General features: G+C 43.2%; 1 protein-coding gene across 4 annotated transcripts in view; it reads right to left on the minus strand.

The window, feature by feature from the left end:
* Positions 1-216: 216 nt before the first annotated feature.
* The window catches only part of PPM1L (protein phosphatase, Mg2+/Mn2+ dependent 1L), a 327468-nt gene continuing 303175 nt past the window's right edge, over positions 217-24509 (minus strand). For 3 of the 4 annotated variants that reach the window (XM_059886205.1, XM_024991529.2, XM_059886209.1), the window contains 2 exons: positions 9573-9734; positions 217-5990 (listed from right to left, as the gene is read on the minus strand). In XM_059886205.1, the coding sequence (XP_059742188.1) occupies positions 5644-5990; positions 9573-9734 (509 nt within the window). In that variant the 3' untranslated portion in view covers positions 217-5643. 4 annotated transcript variants of the gene reach the window in all.

Here is a 24509-nt window from a genome sequence, read left to right on the forward strand (position 1 = left end):
TGAATACTGGGGTGCATCTATCTCTCTGAAGTATGGTTTTCTCTGGGTATATGCCTAGTTGGATTGCTGGGTCATATGGTAATCCTATTTTTAGTTTTTAAAGGAATCTCCATACTGTCCTCCATAGAGGCTATATCAATTTACATCTTTTTTGGTGGAGTTGTGAATTGTGCAAATGCCGGTGATGATCTGTTAAAATGAACAGTTACTACATGCTCTCTTCAAAGTCCTTAACTTGGATTTATTGAAGTGATTGTACAAATGAAGGTGTGGTTATTACTAAACACATGAACATGATCATAATCAACCCTTGGTTAAACAGTTTGCGGCTTAACAGTGGTAAAAATAAAAAATACTGGACAAAGCATCAACATTATTAAGAATTAGCAAATAAACTTACATACTAGAAAACAAGTTTTAGAATCAGGTATATAATGGAAACCTCCCAATCACTTGCTCTGTGCAATCTGCCACCTAGTCTAAGTGGTCTTACTTTCAGCTTTATGCTATTTTGGATAACAACGAGAGAGTGTATTCCTAAATACTGGCTGTAATTTTAAGATAATGACTTTACTGTAAATTCACTTTGTACCATGTTTTCAACTAGATTTATTTCCTCTGTGGTGTGGATTCTCTCTCAGAGCTTTCTGAACATATTACCCAGGCTGAGAGTGACAATTACGGAGCTATAGTCAAGCCTTACATTTTAGGCAAGAAATAACTTGCCAAACTTAATTATATATATACAACGTGAAAGATGGGACAACATGGGATAAGGATTTTAGAATGAATAAGAAAAGAGAGTAAGTAAATGTAAATCGTTTACATTTCCATTATTATACAATGGATACATAATTTTTAAAAGTCTAGTTAGAATTTAAAAAATGAATTAATACCAAATCTGCTATCCTCCCTTTTCTATTATTTTAAATAGATTTTCTTACTCTCACATAGTGATAAAATATAAGTATTTATTTTGATTCTATCTGAAAAGCAAAGATAACTTCACAAAAGCAACTAAAAGGTCTTGGAACAAATGTTAAAAATCCTTAGCTGTAGCAAGGTTTTTGCTTATTATTCATACAAAAAGAAGGGAGCCCATGTTTAGAGTTTCAAGCAAGATCACCGAGCTTCTACTATTGATGTGAGGCTGCTGAAGGTCAAAGTAAATCATACTATTTCTTAATCCTGCTTTCATTAACAAATCAGCCTCTTCCATGAAAGGATGAGTGCTTCTAAATGGCAAACTATGCTGCAACCACTAAGAGTCACTGAATGAGAAAACAGTACTATTTCCATATAGCAGAATTTCCCAAAGTGCTTCCTATGGAACACAGGCTTCTTGGAGTGTTACTAGGTATTACTCAAAAAAGTTTCCATGGTCAGATGAATCTGGAAAACACTAGAACTACATATGTGGTATTTTTTTTTTTAGCTTTCTTCAGAGGATATTTAAATTAGAACCTTCAATGTACTAACTCTCTAAGATAGTATGTTTCCCAAAACCCTTTTGGCCCTGGAGCCCTATATGAGGAAGAGGATCTTTGCAGCTTGTGTCCTGTGGGACATGCTGGGGGAACACTCCTGCAGTGCTCAACTAATCAGCTTCAAAGTCGAGATGTGAAGGAGTTAATCCGGGGGCAATTAAAACGGCCCTAGTCTAATGGGCTTCCCTGGTGGCTCAGACGGTAAAGCGTCTGTCTGCAATGCGGGAGACCCGGGTTCCATCCCTGGGTCGGGAAGATCCCCTGGAGAAGGAAATGACAACCTACTCCAGTACTCTTGCCTGGAAAATCCCATGGACAGAGGAGCCTGGTAGGCTACAGTCCATGGGGTTGCAAAGAGTTGGACACGATTGAGCAAATTTATTTTACTTTACTTTATGGTATCTAATGGTCATATCATTTCTGCAGAGCTAGGTCAGGAATGCTGGTGTGATGAGCTAATGAACATCAAAATCAGTCTCATACTGGGTCAAAAGAAGGAAACAATTTTCTGAGATCACTGGAAAATAAAACCTTATCCAGAGTATGGATTACTGTACTTCCAAATGTACAATAAACTGTTGCCCTTTCTAAACTTTCTGTGTTTCCAGTTGCAAGAGAGTTAGATCTAGCATCAATTCGGCTGGGGGGAGGAGGAGTGGGGGGGAAGTCAGGAAAATCAAAGTATACTTGGCAAAGGAAGAAGTGATCACTCCCTTTGTGAATCCCTCATGTATGGATGAACATTCCAGTGATCCAATTCAATTGTGTAATCAACTTCCTAGAACCACTTCAGATAGGGTTGGCGATGCCATCACTCACGTAATCCTGTCTGCACAAAATGTTCATGGGTTGAAATCACATCAGTTGTATGTAATAAGGCCCATTTTAAATATCCAAATTGCATGGGCTCCCTGGTGCTCAGATGGTAACGAATCCGCCTGCAATGCAGGGAACCCAAGTTTGATTTCTGGGTCAGGAAGATCTCTGGAGAAGGCAATGGCACCCCACTCCAGTACTCTTGCCTGAAGAATCCCATGGATAGAGGAGCCTGGTAGGCTCCAGTCCATGGGGTCACAAAGAGTGGGACCCAACTGAGTGACTCACACTTTCACTTTCATATGCTCCTTCACTCTGTAAAACACTCTGTAATACTCTTACCACATAGACAAGACGCTAGAGGCCAATGCCTTCAGTCCAAGGCTAGGAACAGAATGTAGCCTTGGTTACCAGGAACATGTACAGTTATGCTGTGTTAGAATGGTGACCTCAGAGTCAAGTGCTTTGGGCAAGTTGGTCACATAAAATAAATGCTGGTCTTGGGAGCTAGTTTCAGAATTTTCCATGTAAGTATTAATTTATTCCTTTCACTAGAGATCTGCAAATACAGTGACTTAAAAAAAAAAGTTTCCGTGACTTCTCCCCTCCCCACCACCCCCCACCCCCGCACCAAATTCTGAGCCATTGTAAGAGTACAAATTGCCACTAGAGCAGCAGGAAAGCAGTGCATTAATGAAGACCTGGGCTTGGCATCTTGCTGGGGGGTCATAAGCACATGATCATTGGTTCCCAGCTTCATTTCTTAAAGACTATAAAACCATTCCAAAATTTGGCACCATGGGGGCTATTGGCAATGCGAACTCGGGCTAGGAAGCTGGGGTGACGGTTCCAAAGCTTTGGCAGTGCTATTTCAGGAAGCTTCACATGCAAACTTCTCAAGTCAGTTTCCCTAACTAGACTCAACCTTCATGTCCCTAGAAAATGGGGCGGCTGGCTGGAGAGCCACAGGGCACCCCGGGTGAGGTCTGCAGACCACCCCCAGAGGCTGGAGGCAGCTGAGAGAGAAAGAGAGAGAGAGAGAGAGCGATCAAGCTCCAGGAGAATGGGGAAGGGAACAAAGTAGCCTGACTTGAGACATAACTATTCATCAAATTGCAGCTATTTTTGCCTGTTTCAAAAATCTACAAGCCAAACTGGGAGAAAAAGAGGCAGTAAAAAATACACACACTACTTGGTTAAAGTCAGGAATGGGTTCATTTCTACAAAGAAAAGTTTAGAAGATGCCTTGTGAACCTCAGTCAGAGGGAAAGCCACACACTCCGGCACTCAGCACCATCTACTAAGACATTTCACAGGGCAGAGAAACACTGATTTACTAATTTAGTAGCTTTTCTTCTTCATCTTCACCAAAACAGTACCATTTTCATTTTACACAATAACAATGATCACAGAACTTAAAAAGGTCTTTCCATGGTTATTTATGAATTCCGGGCTAAGTTTAAAATAGAAAAAGGAAAATTAACTATGTACTGTAACATGCTGACATTGGTTACTCCTGGACTCCAGGTAGAGGGTGGGCTCCAGTAACTTCATAATCAGAATGTCCCAAATCCCCAAACTCAGGCCACCTGGCCCGACCATCCCATCAATGGTCATAACCAGCATGTTTCCCACAACTCCCTCCCCACCCCCACCTCAAATACACACGTCCAAACGTTGTGCCTCTCAAGAGGCAGAGACTCCAGTCTACCATGAAGGCAGGTATTTTGTACTGGAACATGCTACACTTAAAAAAACCAAAACCAAGGTTCTAATTCTAATATCGTAGATTCCAATGTTAGTTTACAAAAGTAAGTACATCACTTGGGAAACCATTATTCTTTCAGTTAAAGAAAGGTTAAGAGCTCAGAGGGACCCAGACAGATAACAGGCCTCGGCAGCCACAAGGGGATCTTTGCATCCTCCCGAGTTCTCTCCTAGGACCTTCCACATTTGAAGAAGGCAGGGGAGGAGGTGGTCAGCGAATGGGGCCTCGGAGAAGCCATAAAGACAAATGCCCACTCTGGAAGGACAAAACCAGGTGGATGCCCTGGTTTTTCAGACACAGACTGGGTGGGGATGCCGTGAAAATCTTGTTTGGCTGTTTGAGCCCAGCATTTTCCATAATAAAATACTGAGATTGGAAACGTGACATTGGTAATAAGAAATGAAAAGTAGCAGGTCTGGCCCCAAAATAACTCAATGGTTTGCAACCAAACATTAAAGACTGCTGCCTTTCCACCATCTAGCAGAAGCACATCCCAGTAATTCACTACTGAATTCCAACAGGAGGCTGGGGACTCTGAATGGCTTCAGGGGGCACACATGCAGTTCTATGCAGCTGCTTCTCAGAACAACACTTGAGAGACACTCAAAAGCTACTTGGAGAGAAAGAAATGCACAAAACTAGGCAGCTGGCACTCAAGTCAGGAAGGCAACCTCAGTGGCTTTCTCTCCCAATGCAAAGCAGCAAACTTCCCAGGGGATGCTGTGACTTATTTGGCTGTGATTTCCCCATCTATCCTTAAAGGTAAAAGGAATTATGGTGTTGCGATTTGCTTTTTTCCACTTGGTACTGTAAAAAAATCACGGTGTCTGGTGGTAAAGTTTAACAGCTGCCTATTCCATTAGGTAAGGTGTAAGCAAAAGGTTAAGGCCATGCATGATTAGGATAAACACACAAAGACTGGTTGGGTGGTATACAAAGTCTATTTAACTAATGAAGGCGGGGGAAGGTGACTTCAGGGGTGCACGTGGTTCTCCTCCTCCCCACTTCCCTCAGCCTTCAAGAACAGCTGTGGAATAATAAACCATTTTCAAATCTGTTTCTGGGCTGCTGCAGAGCAGAAAAACTGGGCTTAGGAGGACAAAGCACCCTAGGGACAGCTCTGCCTCTCAGCAAGGGGCATGGCCACACTGGCTCTGACTCATGAGTTACCCACAGCATTCCTGGGAGTCCTGCCCTGCTCATTGCTCCAGTGAGAGGACACAAGGTCTGATGATCGGAGGGCCCTGTAAGGGATCTTGAAAGCAACTGTCAAAGGAGAATATATGGCACATACGCCTTTCACTTCATACACGTGACTCTACAGCTATATATATTTTGGACATTGGATGAAAGAGTTGGGAAAACACGAAGAAACCATTTTCCAGCATCTCAACTACATTGGCCAAGAGCACCCTCTGTTCACACGGCACATAGACTTAAGACAGTTGGGGATGGGGAACCCCATGTCTGGGATGGATGATCCTAATTGTAACTCCCACACCTTTCACTACATTAAAAGAGACCAGTGTGTTGAAAGTCCTTTAGTCTAAGGCAGCTGAGACCCCGAAGGGTTCACTGCTCTTCTGTTTTGCTGCTATTCCTGAACTTCACCACCATGACTGTTATATTGTCAGGGCAGCCTCTGTAAAAGGACTGTAAAACGATGCTCTTGGCCCCAAAGTGAGGTTCATCCAAGCGGTCCTTGATGAATCGAACAGCTTCCTCATTGCTGAAAGCATCCCAGAGGCCATCTGATGCCAAGATCATGAACTCGGGCTGGAGCTTGTCCAGGTCAAAGGTCAGGATATCTGGGTCTGGGATGACCACATTGAGGTTTTTCAGTGGATAATCCCCCAGCGATCGAGACATGGCCAGGATCCCCTGGACCCTCCAGGAGCCATTGAAACTGATAAAACCACCTGGAAAGAGAGAATGAGCCCATTAGCTTGAGCAGCTGCTCTCTCACATCCTGGTGTGATTCGTGTGCACCTGCAAAGGGCTGACCTACTGTGTGTGACCTGTCATACGTGCTCCTGCTGGCATTGCCAGGAGGGAGCAGTGTTCCTCCTGCATGGCTTGACGTCTGATCCTCTACTAGTAGATCCTCAGGCCCTCATCCTTGGCATCTTAAAGGTCTTCAAGACTAAATCAGTAGGAATATTGAGGGTAGGAGGGATGATGGGTGAGAGCATCAGTTTTTATTAATAACTAAAGGACACCTTAGCAGTTCAGTGACTGATTGTAGGGAGCCCCAGGGAGAGGACTCAGGGACAACAGCAGAACAACACCAAAAGGCATGTGGCTGGTACCAGATACAACCACTGGGACCCATAATTAGCATGAGGCCGCCCTTGGTTGTGCCTGTATTGATTGCAAACAGCTCCCTGACTGGGATAGGGATTAAAGAATGGTGTACTTAAGCACAGTTGTTAAAGGCTCAGGCTCTCGAGTCAGTCTACTAGGATCTGATTCCTGGCTCTGTTACTTCTAGCTCGGAGTGACTTTGGATGAGAAACTCTCTAATCTTTGGTTTCCCTGGTTGCAAAATTTGGACAATAATAGTATCTATTCCATCGAGAAGCTGTGAGAAATAGAGTTATTCTATATTGATCAGTTGGCACAGTGTCTGAATATAACATGCACTCAGTATTACACAGTGGCTCAGATGGTAAAGAGTCTGCTTGCAATGCGGGAGACCTGAGTTCGATCCCTACCTAAGTCGGGAAGATCCCCTGGAGAAAGAAATGGCTACTCACTCCAGTATTCTTGCCTGGAAAATCCCATGGCCGGAGGAGCCTGGTGGGCTACAGTCCATAGGGTTGCAAGGAGTCAGACACTACTGAGCAACTTCACTTTCACAGTCTCTATCTATTATTATGTTTTCTTTAAGGGAACTAGAACTTTGTTCATTTGCATGTTATGTCAGATATTTATTAAATATATTCTCCATGCAGGGCAGTTTGCAGGCTATAAAGTTGGACAAGATCTAGACCTTTTCCTAAAGAAGCAGAGAGTCTGACAGGAGGGGAAATCCACCTGCATTAACAGCTGCAAGCACAGAGCAGTATTTTTTCAGGGAAAACCTAGCACCTGTTAAATGCTATAGGCAGATAGAAGAGAGAGGGACGATTTCCAGTTGTGATAATCAGGGCAGAGTGAGCATTAAAGCTCAGCTCTGAACAGAACGATAGGTAGGACTTCCATGAGCAGGGATGTACAAGAACATTCCAGGAAGAGTGGTTTCCCGGGCAAGAGTACGGGCTCTGGAGTCACTGGGGTTTCAATTCTGGTCTCACCATTCACTAGCTGTGTGTCCTTGGGCACACAAGCCTCTCTGAGACTCCATTTCTTTGGTTGTAAAATGAGAATAACATTATCAACCTCACAAGGTAGGGAAAGAGAAAGTGTATGTAAAGCACCCAGCTTAGCTCCCAGCACAAAGTGAACGCATGGTAAATGGCAGCCGACATCACTACTGGTGTACAAACAGCTTAAGGCAGGGAGACAGAAAGATTGACGTGTATTTTGACCTAGATTGGTTGGAGGGTATTACGACACCAAACAGAAGGGGGATAGGTGTCCAGAAAGGAAGGCTGAGGCCAGAGAAAACACACATAAATATAATAAAACCAATCATTGCTCATTAAGTCCTGCTGTAAAGTACACCCTCGACACAGCAGGTGAGATTAACCTCCTTGGAGATGCGGTCTGAATTTGCTCCTATAATCACTTCCGGGTGGGGGCAGGGAGGAGGAGAGAGGATAAAATGGGCTGACATGTCAGAAGAGAGCTCTAAGGTGGCATCTCAGGTGTACCGTATACACATCCCCATCGTGCTTCCTCAAGAGCAAGCTGACTGTATCCCAAGTCCAGGGTCACAGTGGATGACTGAGGAGATGCTGTCTTCATAAGCAAGGAAACTCATCAAAGCTTGACAGATGCTCTTAAAACACTGTGCCGTCCCATTGACAGAAAACCTGACCAGAGCTTTCATTAAAAATTATTCTGCATCTCAAGCAGTCACTGAAGCAGGAGGCTGTAATAAAATTCAACGATTTTGGATTCAACAGTACAGCTTCCCACTGTGAGAACTCAAACGTTGATTAGGTTCTGGGCAGAAGCTGGTATGCAGAGATTGAAGGTCAATCTGCAGACTCCCCCAGGGGGCAGGGGCACTTCTTGGGCAACGACCTGGGGGACCTGAGCTCCCTTGGGCAACAGGGCCTGCCACGTGGCATGCAACACAGGGGCTACAAGCTGTGGTGGTCAGTTTGGGGAGAGAAGGGGTCCTCCCCTGCACAGGTAGAAAAAACGAAAGTGTCAGTTGCTCAGTCGTGTCCAACTCTTTGTGACCCCATGGACTGGAGCCTACCAGGCTCCTCTGTCCATGGGATTCTCCAGGTAAGACTACTAGAGTGGGGTGCCATTCCCTTCTCTAGGAGATCTTCCTGACCCTGGGATCGAACCCAGGTCTCCTGCATTGCAGGTAGACTTTTTACTATTTGAGCCACCAGGAAAGCCTACAGGTAGAAAAGAATCCCCCCAAATTAACTATGAAAATGTAATCAGCAACTGATAATCTTTCTTCAAGTCTTTGCCAATGTCACCTTAGTGAGGCCCACACTGACCACCCCAACACTCCCCTTTCCCTAACTTTTCTGTGTCTCTCCATAGCAGTTATCACCTTGTAATAGACTAGATAATTTACCTGTTTTAACTTATTTATTAATAATGTCTGTCTACTCCATCCCCTACCCCGTCTCAATCCCAGGATGTCCATTTGTACCTCCAGCCCCTAGATGTTGAAAAAATAAAAAAGGGATTTTCTTCCTCCTCCAACTGACATATATACTTGGATCAGGCATTGAGCTTGGAGTTGGGAGTATACAGATGAACACACCAAAGTTCCTGCCTTAAAGAACTCATGATCAGGAAGGCAAGACAGATGAAAGGGCCAGATATGTCCACATCCTACGAAAAGTGACCCAAGAGGTCCACACAGGATGCCAGGGAAAGACTGAAGGGGTACCTAAGCCAGACTGGGGAAGCCTTTGGCTCAGTGTGACAGGGAAGGCTGCCAAAAGGACATCCCGAAACCAAGTCTTAAAGGGCAAGGTCATTATTGTCCACTGGACAGTGTGGGCAACACTTGCAAAGGCACAGACGTGTGAGCTCCATGGTTCATTTGGTGGTTAGTAGTTTGGCATGGCTGAAAGGAAGCAGAGTATGGCAAGCAATGGCCCAAAGATCCCATTAGCCTTTAAACTAAGGGCTTTTTTTGGCTGTTGTGGACACGTTGGCCATGAAGAAGGGCAAATTCAGTGGCCATGCATTTGATGGGAAATGTTACAAAGTCCAGTCCCAGCTGCCTCAGCCACAGCCTCTGTACTGATCTGCTCCTCACTGGGCAAAGGAGTGTCTCTCCCAGGGAATCTCCCGGAAACCACCTAGGCCACTTGAACGAGACAGCACACAGTCCTTGGAGGCACTGATAAGCTCACCGGCTCTCTTTATCCTCTTCCTCTCCTTCAGCTGGTAGGGTTTGTGATCATGAGACAAAGGAATGGCGTTCCCATCCTTGTCACATAGGACCCCACGCGAGTCACCCACGTTGGCCACAGTGAGGTCTTTATCTGATAGCAGAGCAATCAAACACGTTGTACCTGCAAAACAGAAGAGAGAGGCCACATGGGCGGTCAGCGGCGCTTTGAGGTTAAGCTGCTTCTCGAGGTTACTGGCATCTTCGGGCATTAAAACCACTCCTGCTGGGTGAGCATCTGACTCCAGCCACTCCAGGAAGGAGGGCTGTTCACTTCAACAACACTGATCATATCTGACAGTCAATTTTCTTAACCATGTTGGACTGTCACTGAAATCGGCTAGGATAAGATGATCATTTTCCCAAATCATTGTTGTCTCTGGTTCTCTTGATTTAAGTGCATATCACACTTAAAAGGATTAGCAGAGAATCAAAATTGGCTTGAAGCTTCAGACAATGGATACTTATTTTCTGCTTCTTGTTGGTGCTTAGGTTCTGTGAAATCCCAGTTGAAAGTGGGAAGAATAAGGTGGTGGTGGTGGGGGGGGGGTCTCTCAGTGGGAGCACCTGGACAGACCAGCAAATGACAGATGGTAACAACCAGATCCTATGGAGCCAGGGGCACAGCCTATGCAAACTAGTCTATACAGAGTCTGAGAGGAAAGACCAGTGGCCAGAAATAGGTCGGCTCCAGGGTGTGATGTGGCAGACCATCAAGGGAGAGGCTGGAAAACCTACTGTGATGAGGGAAATGACACCTAGGCCAATAGGAGGTGGGGCTTGGAGGTGGTCAGAGTCAGAAGCGAAGTAAGAGTGAAGAGCTGTTTGCCTGGGGCCCAAAGACACAAAAGGACACGTTCCCTCTCCTCAAACTCTTCCTGGAACAAGAATGGATAAAAGCAATAGAACTACAGAGTCTGGTCTAGTTGGAGGTCATCCTTCTTACCTGCCCGTTACCCTCTGTTTAGCCCCTCACCTTTCTCCCCCGGCCTTCTGACAGTGTCACTGAATATGCAAATACCTGCTGAAACGCATAATCCATTAAGCTGTTGCTTCAAATTGATAATGACCTTCCTTGTTAAAATTATGCATCAATTAGTCTTCATTAATATTTAACCTCCTCATTAAGAAGATCATATTCCCTAACAGAATGTAAACTGCATCTAAACAGCTCTTGCTCTTCATAGAACAACAGCAAAGGCTAAATTCTTTAAATAGACATAAAGAATAAATACAGGTTGATATCAAGAGGGAGGAGAATAATCAGTATATTCAGCTATTATATAGTTCTATTCAAAATTCCATGCTAAAGCCTGTGTAGCTCAAAAGTGCCTTGATTAGAAATGGAAACGCATGAAATGTTGGGTGTCTCAGGATGTCTGATATGAAAGGCCTTGTGAAAGGAAAAAAGACTAATCTCAGGATTATCAAAGCAAATCACAAACCTTTCATCTTAAAAAAACTGTAAGAATGAAAATGTAACCATAAGAACAATCCATATGATTAGAAATTGTTATTCTTAGTTTTTGATATTAGCTGCATTCTGGTGTTCAACTGGCCTCACTTTGTCTTCAAGCATCTGCTTGTGTTAACCTGGTGATCACAATGACAGCACAAATTCTCCTAGAAGGCACATGCTCGGAAGTTTGAAAGGTGAAATGGAGACACTACATTATTGGGGTATTGCATGGTTTGGGGGCATTATTCAACTCAGAGACCCCCTTTTCTTCTCACTTGGTGCACTTTGAGAAATCATAGCCCAGAAAGGACTTTGAGGTCCCCATATGAGGGAAGCAAAAGGATCCACTTGGGTGAGCTATGAGCCCCTTCCACATCTTCATTTCAGTCATTGCAGCTCTATATCCATTGTTAGCTTAATTGAGCTGCCATGTATCTTTTTTTTTTTTTTTAAGAGGAGAGAGGTCATTCCTATGGTCAGAAAAAAAATTGAGATTTAATTGTATACGGGTTTAAAAACCCCTGAAGGATTTTAAGCAGGATAGTGATATGATGAGATCTGTGTTCTATAAGATCACATCAGTGGCTTTGTGGAAGGTAAACTGGAAGCAGGGAGAACAGGGAGAGTTCATGAGAATGTGAATTACTGTCATAAACAAAAGGATCGAGGATCAGTGACAGATTATTTAAAATCAGAACGGACAGGTCATAGAGAATAAGGACATAAAGGAGAGGGCAGAAGTCTAGAGTAATGTCCTGGTGTCTCGAAGACAGTGGGGAGGGGCACTGGGTGCTCCATGGACAAGCACTTAAGGAAATGTCTACTTGGGCTTCTGGGAAAGGCTTTCTCTCTCACTGAAGGAGACACCATGCAGAACGCAACCCATTTCCTTGGCCTCGTGTGGCTCCTGTGTTTCCTGGAGGGGTGGCAGCCATGTTGCACCAGGAGTGGCTACAGCTCAGAGTCAAGGCTCTGTGCCCAGGAAGCGGAGCCAAGGGGTGAGAACCTGAGTCCCTGAGACATCACAGGACTTCTGAACGAGCCTAGACTTGCCCTGTTCTTGCTCTGGGAGACACCAAATGTCCTTACGTTTTAAGGCTTTTTATGTTGGATTTTGTTGTTATTTCTTCTTGTGGTATCCTAACTGGTTCGAGGGCTCATTGTTCAATAAGGGGATTTCTGGATGAGAGATTTAGTGTGACTGCTTTGCTTCCCTCACGCATGAAGATTCATGGCTTGCCAACTTCTCTGTCAAGAAAACAATCCCATTGTTTCTATGGGTCAATAAAATCTACCTTCTGATGTGGATTTCAGGAATGTACCGCTTTGAGAAAGCGGAAATTGCCTGTGTCAACAATAGATTCTTAGACCGGACAAAAGCGGTGAGCCCCAGATGGCAGAACGAGAGTTGCAGGCAGCACTGAGGATGACTGAAATGTTACCATTCTCCCTCCGCAGAAACCTGCCTGTGTCCTGGGTGGAGGCCCAAGCATGATTGGAAACAAAACACGATGCTTCACTGTAAACAACTTGTTGTTTGGAATTTGCAGTCTTAGCTCAGGATTACAAGAGATAATTTATAATCTAATCTTACATTATAGCAGAATGTAACTACCTGGTGGTTGAGAAAAATGCCAGAAAAACATTATGCCCAAGAGGAAACACGCCAAGCCTTTTGTCTTTGGGCTTCTGTGTTCCCTCTGCCTAGCACAGTGCCTGGTCCTTGACATGGGCTAAATTGCACATGGTGATGATTCAGTTCAAGTGTGACATCTTCAGAGGCCTTCTCTGATGGGGGATCTAATTTCCTCTTGATGTCCTTTATTGCCTTCAGAACATATAATTATGTAAATATCTTGTTTATTTCTTTAAGCAATTTATTTAATGCCAATCTTCCCCTGTACAACGTAAACTTCACAAGAGTAAGAATACCACCTGCTTGTTCTTCCTCCTGTAATGCTGAAGTCTAGAATACCACTGACCTCGATATTTGCTGAATAAACACATTAACAGAGGAGTGATAAACAATAACACACTCTCTTTGGTCCTGATCTAATATTATGCTAAGCACCTGCCATCTTGCTCTGAGTATATCAAACCAGTTCAACAGCACACTGTACAACATCTTCTAGATATTGCCACAGCAGGGAGATACCCAACTGTAGCAAAATACATTTTTTTACACTGATCAAAACATAAGGATCCTCCTGTACATGTATAAGCATGCTTACAGGCACACTGTTAGCAAGTAGACCGAAGTTCAGCCTAGGCCTGGCCCTAGCTCTTTCCTCCAGTCCAGGCTCCTGGGCCAATGCAAATGAAACATGGGTAGGATGCCCATCATCAACAGCTTCCAAAGCCATAGCACATTGGGAAGCAATAAAAATGCATCATGGTGACCATTACATGAGCAATCTGTGTCTACTTCTGACCTCAATTTGTACTTCAGCAAAGCAGGCACGTTTTTGTGTTGTTCTATTCTTGTTTTCCTTTGGGAAGAACACACAAAGGCCAATTACTCATTAGCTTATTCCTCTAAACCAGCATGTTCTCTCTTCATTGAATTTCTAGGATGCAAAGTAAAAGTACACAAGAAAATCTGTTCTGGACTTACCTAAATAATTTTTATTGGCTAACATTATTCAGTGAATTCATCTGATGAGTTGAGCTGGAGAAAAATGTAAATCTTAATGAGGGATAAGTAGTTTGGGACATCTCAGCCATCTTTTAAAACCCTAATTTAAAACTTTCCCAGTGAAACTAACAACATAGTAGTAACAGTTTGTTCAGCACTACGAATGCCCCACTAGTGTCAGTCACTCGGTCGTGTCTGACTCTTTGGAACCCCATGGACTGTAGCCTGCCTGGCAAAGAATACTAGAGTGGGTAGACGTTCCCTCCTTCAGGGGATCTTTCCAACCCAGGGATCGAACCTGGGTCTCCTACAGTGCAAGCAAATTCTTTACCGTCTAAGCCACCAGGGAAGCCCATGAACCCACAAACACACTTGCAGTTGATTTCCTGACACCTTATGGTCAAGAAGAGGTAGGTATTATTCTTCCATTTAAGCAGATGAGAAAAACGGGACTCAGAGAATTCAAGTGTCATATCCATGATTACATGACTCAGTGCATATGTAATGAAAGACCAAACTGACTAAAAAACCAGGGAATCCAGAATTATTATTAGTAGTAATAACAATGATAGACCTACCGTTTATGCATTTTACTATAATGCTAAGCGTTTTATTTATATTATGCAACTTAATCTGCACTACCTATAAGAAGGCATAATTATCTCCATCTTACAGATGGGGAAACTAGGTCTCAGACAGTACAGCAACCTGCCCAGGTCACTCCCGTGGACTGTCTGATTCCCTGGGCCAGACCTTTGATAACTGGCACTCCTTCTTGCTCTAAACTCTTCTCTTCCACCTCCAAGAAGGAATGACTTCTGTGGCCAGTTTCTGCACTTCTGTGTTTCAAATACTCCCCATTAACTTGCCCCCTTTTGTAGTATAGACTAGTGCATGTTACAGATATGTTTGTAAACCAGAAAAAATTCTGATTAGTGTGATATGAATTTCCTTTCATATAACTGTAAGTCTGGATTAGCTTAAAGCTGATACATTTCAAATTCTCAATAATGATCAATCAGAACGTATCTGGATTTCTGCAGGTAAAAAGTAAGCAACTTGGATTAGCTTTACATCCTTTCCAGCTTGAACATTTTGCTGGTTTTGAATAGGAACTGCAAACTCCTATGCCTTCAGGTATAAGAAAAAGCTTATGATCCTCTTGGAGTAGCTTTACCCCCGTACTTCTGACGGGATCCTGGGTTCTGAAGATGTTTTTCTACTCTAAGAATGGGCAAGCATGAAGATAAGAGACAACTGACATTAGGTTTCAGTGCTGGGTCCACAGCAAGCAGTGGCAGGGCTTGTGGCAAATGAGAGAATGCATGCTAAGGGGACAGCATTTCCTCTGCAATGAAAATAGCTGCCAGGGGGCAATGAAGGCCCAATGTAAATAGTTATTCAGATTTTTCAAGAGAAGCTGTTTTTATGTGAACTCTGACTTACAATGTTGACCACTTTTATTTAAAAAAAAAACAACGCAGGCCACATACTGCTATATTTAAAATGGATAACCAACAAGGTCCTACTGTATGGCACAGGGAACTCTGCTCAGTGTTAGACAGCAATCTGGATGGGAGGAGAGTTCAGGGGAGAATGGATATATGTATATGTGTGGCTGAGTCCCTCTGCTGTCCACTGGAAACTATCACAGCACTGTTAATCGGCTATACTCCAAAATAAAATAAAAAGTTAAAACAAATAAAAATAATACAGATAACAACAATTTAAAAAAAACTCAATGCACACCAAATAGGCAACTGTAGGTCAAATGATTCTTTGACCCATTAGACTGGTAACTTCTTTTTGACCCAGGGTGACAACTTATTCACTGCAGTATTCTTATCACAGTGCTTCATACCTTGCACAGACCCTAATGTTGGGAGGGATGCTAAGGACTGAGGTGCTGGTAAGGAAAGTGGGGGTGCTTATCGATATACAACTTATACTAATTGTAGTATTTACATAATTCACATCTTCAGTTCAGTTCAGTTCAGTCGCTCAGTTGTGTCTGACTCTTTTCGACCCCATAAATCGCAGCACACCAGGCCTCCCTGTCCACCACTAACTCCCGGAGTTCACTCAGACTCATGTCCATCCAGTCAGTGATGCCATCCAGCCATCTCATCCTCTGTCGTCTCCTTCTCCTCCTGCCCCCAATCCCTCCCAGCATCACAGTCTTTTCCAATGAGCCAACTCTTCGCATGAGGTGGCCAAAGTACTGGAGTTTCAGCTTTAGCATCATCCCTTCCAAAGAAATCCCAGGGCTGATCTCCTTCAGAATGGACTGGTTGGATCTCCTTGCAGTTCAAGGGACTCTCAAGAGTCTTCTCCAACACCACAGTTCAAAAGCATCAATTTTTTGGCACTCAGCTTTCTTCACAGTCCAACTCTCACATCCATACATGACCACAGGAAAAACCATAGCCTTGACTAGATGGACCTTTGTTGGCAAAGTAATGTCTCTGCTTTTTAATATACTATCTAGGTTGGTCATAACTTTCCTTCTAAGGAGTAAGCGTCTTTTAATTTCATGGCTGCAATCACCATCTGCAGTGATTTTGGAGCCCCCAAAAATAAAGGTGTGAAAAAATTCACACCTTTGTCCTATGTAAATATATATACTGTTATTTTTTGAAAAATGTTAACAGTTATCCAGTCGATAGGATGTTAGACCACTTTTGTTTTCCTCTTTATACTTTTCTGCATTAAGATGAATTTAACGTTACTTAAAACCACAAATTATTCACAATGTTTCAGAAGGCATATCCCCTAAATTATTCACAACATTTCGGAAAGTATATTGCACTGCACGAAGCAAAGTATTCAAGACATAAAACAGAAAAAGCAGAACTGACAGTCATGGTATTAGGGTGGTACAGGTAGAAAAAAAGACACAGAGGAACAGCAGTAACAAACGACGACAGCACCACTGTCGATAATGGTCAAGTTCAAGTTCAGATCTGACCATCAGTGACTATCCATCAACGACTCAGTGACAGACAAGGGAACCTCAGCTGCCTTCAGGCTCCCTGCACAGCCTCACCTCACCTCTGCGCAGGGCTATCTACAATTACTACTCAGAGCAAAACACCCAGCCCTGAAAGTGAAGGTGAAAGTGTTAGTCTCTCAGTCGTGTCCAACTGCGACCCCATGGACTGTAGCCCTCCGGGCTGCTCTGTGCATGGGATTCTCCAGGCAAGAATACTGCAGTGGGCAGCCATTCCCTTCTCAAGGGGATCTTCCCAACCCAGGGATCGAACCTAGGTCTCTCACACTGCAGGCAGATTCTTTAATGTCTGAGCTACCAGGGAAGCTCCACTGAGCCCTGAGTTCCCATCAAAAGACAATACCTTCAACCCTTTGCACTCCCCTCCCCCTCTCCCTTTATGCAGACAACTATGATTTAAAAAAGTGGAGTAATGAGAATCCCTATTTCATGAAAGTTCAGCTTACTGCAACATCTTCTTATGTGCCTGATGCTTCAGTTTCACTTTTTCTGGTGAGGGAATGGGAGGCTGGGCTGAGTGGAGAAAGCAGGATGGGATTAGCTGGGTGCAATTAGCCGGTGCTTACGTGCTTCAAAGCAGAGGATGTTTTCCCAGTGAGGCACCACACCCTGAATGCCACTCGCTCAAGCTAACAGTGATTTTCCTCTGTGACAGAAAGTCTTTTGTAAGAGAATTTAATTTTTTTCCTTTTTTTTTCTTCAGAAAAGAGAGAAAGAAATTGGGAGATAAGTGGAGAAGAGGTGACAAGGGGAAAGGGAAGGAAGTGGACACACACACACAGGAGCAGAGAGAGACAGAGAAACAGAGGGATGGAGAGAGAATGAATGACTATTTCGGTGAAGGTGCTACAGCTGCCTAAAAGCCATTCTTTATACACAGCAAAGGAGAATCAATACATTCATATGATAAGCAAAGATAGGTTTATCTTGAAAAGGTTTGACAATGAATGTGAGTTCAATAACACAATTCCAGAGCCTAGATGACATCAAGGCCTGGTAACTGACAGAAATTATATTGGTGGGCAACATATTGGAAAAAGAGCAGGCAAAGCCAGCCATTAATGAAAGCATTACAGGAAATGATAAGATCACTGTCGGCAGGGGCTTCTAGCCCCTACCTCCCACAGCCAACTTTGTGATGAGCCCTGAAACACAGATAAAGTGTCAAGCAGCTTGCAGATAAGGATCCTGGGCCCCATCCCCCGTCTGCACAATCTCTAAGTCCGCCAAAGTTTGACTTGCATGGAGCCTGCTCACCAGTCCTGTAATTGTTAATGCCATGGCAGGGACACACCTGTCTGTGACAATCCACTGTCTGAAAAACTAAAGAGTAAGCTCTAATCTTTCCTTCTTTATTCCTTTTCTCTCATTATTGCCTGAGTCTTTGCATCCCATGCTCTAAATCCTCAGACCATCTTTAGAATTTCTATATTAATGTGCATGGCTACGGCTACTAAATTAATAGTAATTAACTTTTCAAACCATAAGTCAATAACTCTCTACTGTAATGAGTCTTGTGCGAGTTTGAAAGCTATTTTATGCTACGAGAGCCTTGAATGGAAAGCAACTGGTAAGAGATCTACGTGCAGAGAGACACGTGTAGGTCAAATTGTGAGAGCTGCTATATACTGTCCATGCACCATGAAAGCAAGTGAAAGTGTTAGTGCTCAGTTGTGTCTGACTCTTTGCAACCCCGTGGACTGTAGCTCACCAGGCTCCTCTGTCCATGGAATTCTCCAGGGAAGAATACTGGAGTGGATAGCCATTCCCCTCTCCAGGGGATCGATCTTCTCGATCGAGGGATTGAACCTGGGTCTCCCACATTGTAGGTGGATTCTTTACCATCTGAGCCACCAGAGAAGCCCCCATTTGCCATGTGCAGAGGTAATTTCTTTAATTCCAACAGCCCATGAGGTACTATTGTCCCCATTTTACAGATGATAAAACTGAGATTAAAAGACCAGCCCAACATCATGCGGCTAGTGAGGGACAGAATTTAACTAGTCTGTTGCCTGAGTGTTGCTTTCAACCTTGAAGCAGGCTGTGGCTAGCCCATGGTTCTAGTTTCTGTGCAAACCAGATGCCTTAAGGCAACTCTTCCTTAAAAGATTTATTAAGGAGATTACCATCTTCAAAAAAGGGCCATAGTACATGTTCAAGTTGACAATGACTACAGTGTGAACAGTGCCTCCTAGAACCTGTGGCAAACATGCACGGTGATGTGGGCAACCCTGCTTCTGGGCTATACCCTGGCCCCACCACCCCATACCCCCTGTCCTGGGAGGGAAGAGATCAGACGAGAGGGTCGCTCAGTGAGGAATTTCAGCAGAACAGCTGAACACAAGAGGTTTTCAGCTTCACATGAAGACTAGCAGTAGTCCAAAAGCCCAAGCTGGAAGAGTGAAATAGTGACAGTAACACACGTGCGGCCACATCTGGGTATTACCGAGGGTACATTAAGGCCTTCTTCCATGAAGGCCTGAAGTATTAGTACTAAGAAGGCAAACTATCTCCGTGGCTTTCCAGACACAGAGAGCAGTGATAGGACGCACCACACAGAGAGAGAGGCTCATGTGAGCCCCCCCACAGCATGGCACCCTTTCGGGCCTCCTTTATAACCGAGGCTGTCTCAACTTCCCCTCATCACACGCTGGAGGGCAGAGTGGCAGAAATAACATCGTGTGAGAAAACAAGTTCTATTACCAATTGTAATTTTCTTTTCCTCTCTGAGACTTTTGCATAAGCAAAAATATCAGCCATTGAGTTTGACACTGGCTGACTGTGAGGCAATCAATTTGATGGCAAATTCTATTATTTTAAACCCTAGGTAGTCTAATTCCAGATTTAGGTTTATTTGGGCTCTTCCTTGGCAGACATACAGTAATTAATAAAATGACAAGAAGAAATAAGAAACCATGTACAAGTGCCAGAAAGTTCTTTCCCACAAATGAGCTGTGCTATCCTAAATAAGATAATCTATTTTATGGGGGAGGGAGGTTAGGGCTAGGGTGTGTGATCCATCACTTCAGTCATGTCTGACTCTTTGCAACCCTATGGACTATAGTCCTCCAGGCTTCTCTGTCAATGGGATTCTCCAGGCTAAAATACTGGGCTGGGTTGCCACGCCCTCCTCCAGGGGATCTACCCAACTCAGGGTAGATCTGCCAAACCAACATCTCCTGCATTGCAGGTGGATTTTTCACCCACTGAGCCACCTCGGTCAAACTTTTAGAATCCGATGGAGTAGTCATTAAATTTTCACACCTCACCAAAGTTAAAATTATAGATATGTTGTCTGACCCTGTTGAATAGCATTTTAAAATTAAAGTGTTCTTCAACTTCACATTTCAACTTTAGTAGTTCAGTGTGGACATGTTGAAGAGTCACTTCCTGTTAAACTGGTCACGTACTGGGGGGTCTTAGAAAACCACAGCAGCAGCAGGTCCTCAGACTTTAGGAGGCCTCCATCTTCCTCTCCGACGTGACTATTTTGAGGTATGAGTAAGCACGCATGCTTTTCTGAAACTCATTAATATCCTGCTCATTATCATTACTCTGGCTGACATTTAGTTCAGATGATAACATGCTGCTGAAATTAATTTCTAATTATATAATCACAACCTAGATTCTAAGTTCTGTGTCTTTTAATGGTAAATAAAATCAATTTAATGGTTCTTTGACTCTTCCTACATAAGCCAGAGATACACTACTATATTTTTTTCATGTCTTCATGTTATACCAGAATTCTTCAGTGAGATATTTCATTTCTTTTTAGGGCTCTCAGCCTTAAATTACAAGTACTGTTTCTGCTTCCTTATGAATGCTATGGGAACAAGGTACAATATGAACTTCTGAAATTGAGCTTTATTAAAAGGGGCATTTGCTTTTTAATAAAAGGCAGAGCAAAGAGGAGAAGGTTGGGAATAAGAGGTGCAGCCTGATTCATTTGGTGCTCGGCAGAGATTTGCACTTTCTTTGACCTTTTCTTTTTTTTCCTCAGCGCAGAATCAACCCTTTTCCCTATTCTTTCCATTAACAACAAACCTGATCTTTGAGGTTATTAAGCTGGAGCTTCCCTGGTGGTTCAGACAGTAAAGAATCTGCCTAAAATGCAGGAGACCCGAGTTTGATCCCTGGTTTGGGAAGATCCCCTGGAGAAGGAAATGGCAACCCACTCAGTATTTTTGTCTGGAGAATTTCATGAACAGAGGAGCTTGATGGGCTACATCCCATTAGGTCTCAAAGCATCAGACACAACTGGAGGTTATTATCTTTACTTAAATTACCATATAGCTCTCTACCTACCTACCTACATATGTGTGCATGTGTGTGTGTCTGTATGTGGTGGGGTGCGGGTGTGTTGGAAGGATGACATCTGGAGATATTAATGGAAATTCCCGCCCCATGTATGGACAGAACCCTCTTTCACTCAGTGTGAGGCACTCATTGTCCCAGGGAACATCAAGATGTGGTTGAAGAGCAAGGAGACAGAAGTAGTCAGATTTAGCTCCTAAGGTTCAAAGAGATTGGAAACTCACAAAAAGACAATGTTCTCAAGAGAAAAATCTTCTTGAGCATCCATCAGCCTTGGTTCTTGGATAAACCACAGGCATATGAAGATGGAGCAAGTTCTCCTGCCCACAACTGCTCTCTTCCTGCTCCCCTGACATGTAAGCCTGGGCAGGCAGGAAGGTTGTGATGGGGGAAAGTGGAGGGAAGACAGAATCTTTGATGTGTGGAGCTCCAAGAATGATATGGTGCTTAAAGCACAAGAGACTAGACCTTGCTTTCCAGGGTAGAGCCCAAGGGTAGAAACCTCTGCCCCAGTGTAGAGAGGCAATGGCTGAATGAGCCCACTGGGACAGCCCAATGTGGAGCAGAGAGGACAGCTGAAGACTGCTGGGCTTGCCTTGAGGGAGGAAAGACACCTCTCAGGAGCATAAGATACTTCCAACCACAGGTCCTGGAGACCCTGGGTCATCCCAGCAAGTGCCAGGATAGTAACAACGACCTGATATGTAGATCACTCCTGGAGGAAAGGGGTGCGAGCACATGGCTCAACTTGGTATTTACACTTAAGAACCTGAGGAAAAATCAGGAAATTACAGCATATATCTGCTAATGAATATGGTAAGATTTTAGTAACAGATCCAATATGGACTCAAAATCTGTTACATTCAGTTCTATGGAGACAAATTAAGTTAAATTTCACATGTTTATTTTGTAACTGTGCAATGTGTGTGTGTGTGCATGCACGCATCTGCCTCTTTATTCGCTGTTGCACATTGCACACGTTAAATTTTACCCTGACTTCTATTCAGTTCAGTCACTCAGTCGTGTCTGACTCTTTGAGATCCCATGGACTACAGCACGCCAGGTTCCCTGTCCATCATCAACTCCTGGAGCTTGCTCAAACCTCATGTCCATCAAGTTGGTAATGCCATCCAACCATCTCATCCTCTATTGTCCCCTTCCCCTCCTGCCTTCAATCTTTCCGAGCATCAGGGTCTTTTCAAATGAGTCAGTTCTTCGCATCAGGTGGCCAAAGTATTGGAGTTTCAGCTTCAGCATCAGTCCTTCCAATGAATATTCAGGACTGATTTCCTTTAGGATGGACTAATTTGATCTCCTTGCAGTCCCAGGGACTCTCAATCTTCTCCAATACCACAGTTTAAAAGCATCAACTCTTCAGCACTCAGCTTTCTTTATAGTCCAACTCTCACATCCATACATGACTACAGGGAAAACCATAGATTTGATTAGATGGACCTTTGTTAGCAAAGTAATGTCTCTGCTTTTTACCCTGACTTAAGCATTATGAAATCAGCTAGTACCAACAATGTTTGACAACCAAACAAGACTTCCTTGGGCACTGAGTTAGTTAACACATATCTGAATTATTACCGTATTACTGTGTTAGTCACTCAGTCGTATCCAACTGTTTGCAATCCCATGAACTGCAGCCCCCACCAGGCTCCTCTGTCCATGGAAGAATTCTCCATGCAAGAATACTGTAGTGGGTAGCCATTCCCTTCTCCATTAACATATACCTATTACTGAGGAATTCCAGATGGAAGGTGAAATCATTTCCAAAGACAAATTTGCCATTATTGTGAGGCACACCATTGGTAGGTTGTGCAGCTACACGTAAGTTATTTTCAAATGATCTTTTCCATTCAAACAGAACACAGTCATTTATATCCCCATTTAAAGGGACAAAATAAAAGTTGTACAATTATGTTTATTTAGGATAATTAAAACAAATCTGATTTGGGGCTAATTTGATTCAATAAATATTAATTCTCCAGTTTGCTTTTGGTTCAGTGGACTACAAAACTGACTCTACATCGATGTCTCCAGGAAGGCTGCATCTTCAAAGATCTGATAAAATCCTGACTTTAATTCCATCTGGCCCATGCCCAAAAGTGATATTCCATCTCTATACCTACAGCCAAGAATATCCAACCATATTCCTTCATGATAATGACCATCTTTCTTCTCTTTCTCTCTCATACCTCTATGTTCTGTACCTAATAATAATTAGACTGGAAGTGTGTATGTGTTGATGAAATAGTTTTATGGCTTTTGTTCCCTTATTCTGTGCCTGTGTATGCATGTGTGCATGCTAAGTCACTTCAGTCATGTCCTACTCTTTGCTGCCCTATGGGCTGTATCCCTCTAGGCTTCTCTGTCCATGGGATTCTCCAGACATGAACACTGGTATGGGTTGCCATATTCTGTGCCTACTGTGTATAAGTTACTAGGTTTGGTGCAGGAACAATAAAAACGAACAAGATACAGTCCTTAACCCCCAGCACTTACTCCCCAATGGCAAGATGGAATTAGACACTTAGGATCCAGTATGGTAAATGCTGTGACAGTGCTATGAATGGAGAAGGAAATGGCAACCCACTCCAGTATTCTTGCCTGGAGAATTCCATGGACAAAAGAGTCTGGCAGGCTACAGTCCATGGGGTCACAAAGAGTTGGACATGACTGAAGTGACTTAGCACGCACGTGCTGTGGAAGGTGGGATTGTGGGTGGGTTGACGGCAGAGGGGGCACGGCTCAGGCTATGGAGATGCTGGGTGGTGAGGAGATATGCAGGGAGGATGACTGGGAAGACGTGAAGCCTGAAGGTTCTTGAAGATGCAATAGGGTAAGGAATTCGTGTAACTTAATTTGGTTCTTGGCACAAAGGAGGAAGTAACGAAAGAATCTGTAGGGTAAAAATGGGTGATGAGAGTAGCTCTCTGAAGGAGATTTCTTTATAGTTCATTTCAAAACAAAGTCTAGAACAAACACTTGTTTATACTCTAACCTGATAATGCCAATTCTTGAATTTTTTTCTAAGGAAATAATCAGAGATATGAACAGAGCTTCATATATAAGGATTAACCTCATAGAATTCAAACAAGACAATAGAAATAACCAAAATGAACAGATGTATAACACATCATGGAATATTCAAATAATAAAAGCACTCCAAGGACATTAAATATAGTGTTTCTGAAGAACATACACTGTGCTTATAAGTGAAAAATAAAAACTGTACATAAATTTCTTTAAAATATAACACATTAGCATTTTATTTGGAAAAAATGATATATATATAAAATATTTCAATTGCAATTACTCAATAAATACATGTATGCAGAAAAATGTTAGAAGGAAACAAAAATATATTATTAAAGTTTTTTTTAAAAGATTGTTCTGAATTTTCCTTAATTTTATTCATTTAATGTGACATTTATAGAAATTATTTCACTCTTTATCAAATTCAGTGCTTTTTACT

The sequence above is a fragment of the Bos taurus genome, chromosome 1 (genome assembly GCF_002263795.3).
Source record: "Bos taurus isolate L1 Dominette 01449 registration number 42190680 breed Hereford chromosome 1, ARS-UCD2.0, whole genome shotgun sequence".
Taxonomy (NCBI): domain Eukaryota; kingdom Metazoa; phylum Chordata; class Mammalia; order Artiodactyla; family Bovidae; genus Bos; species Bos taurus.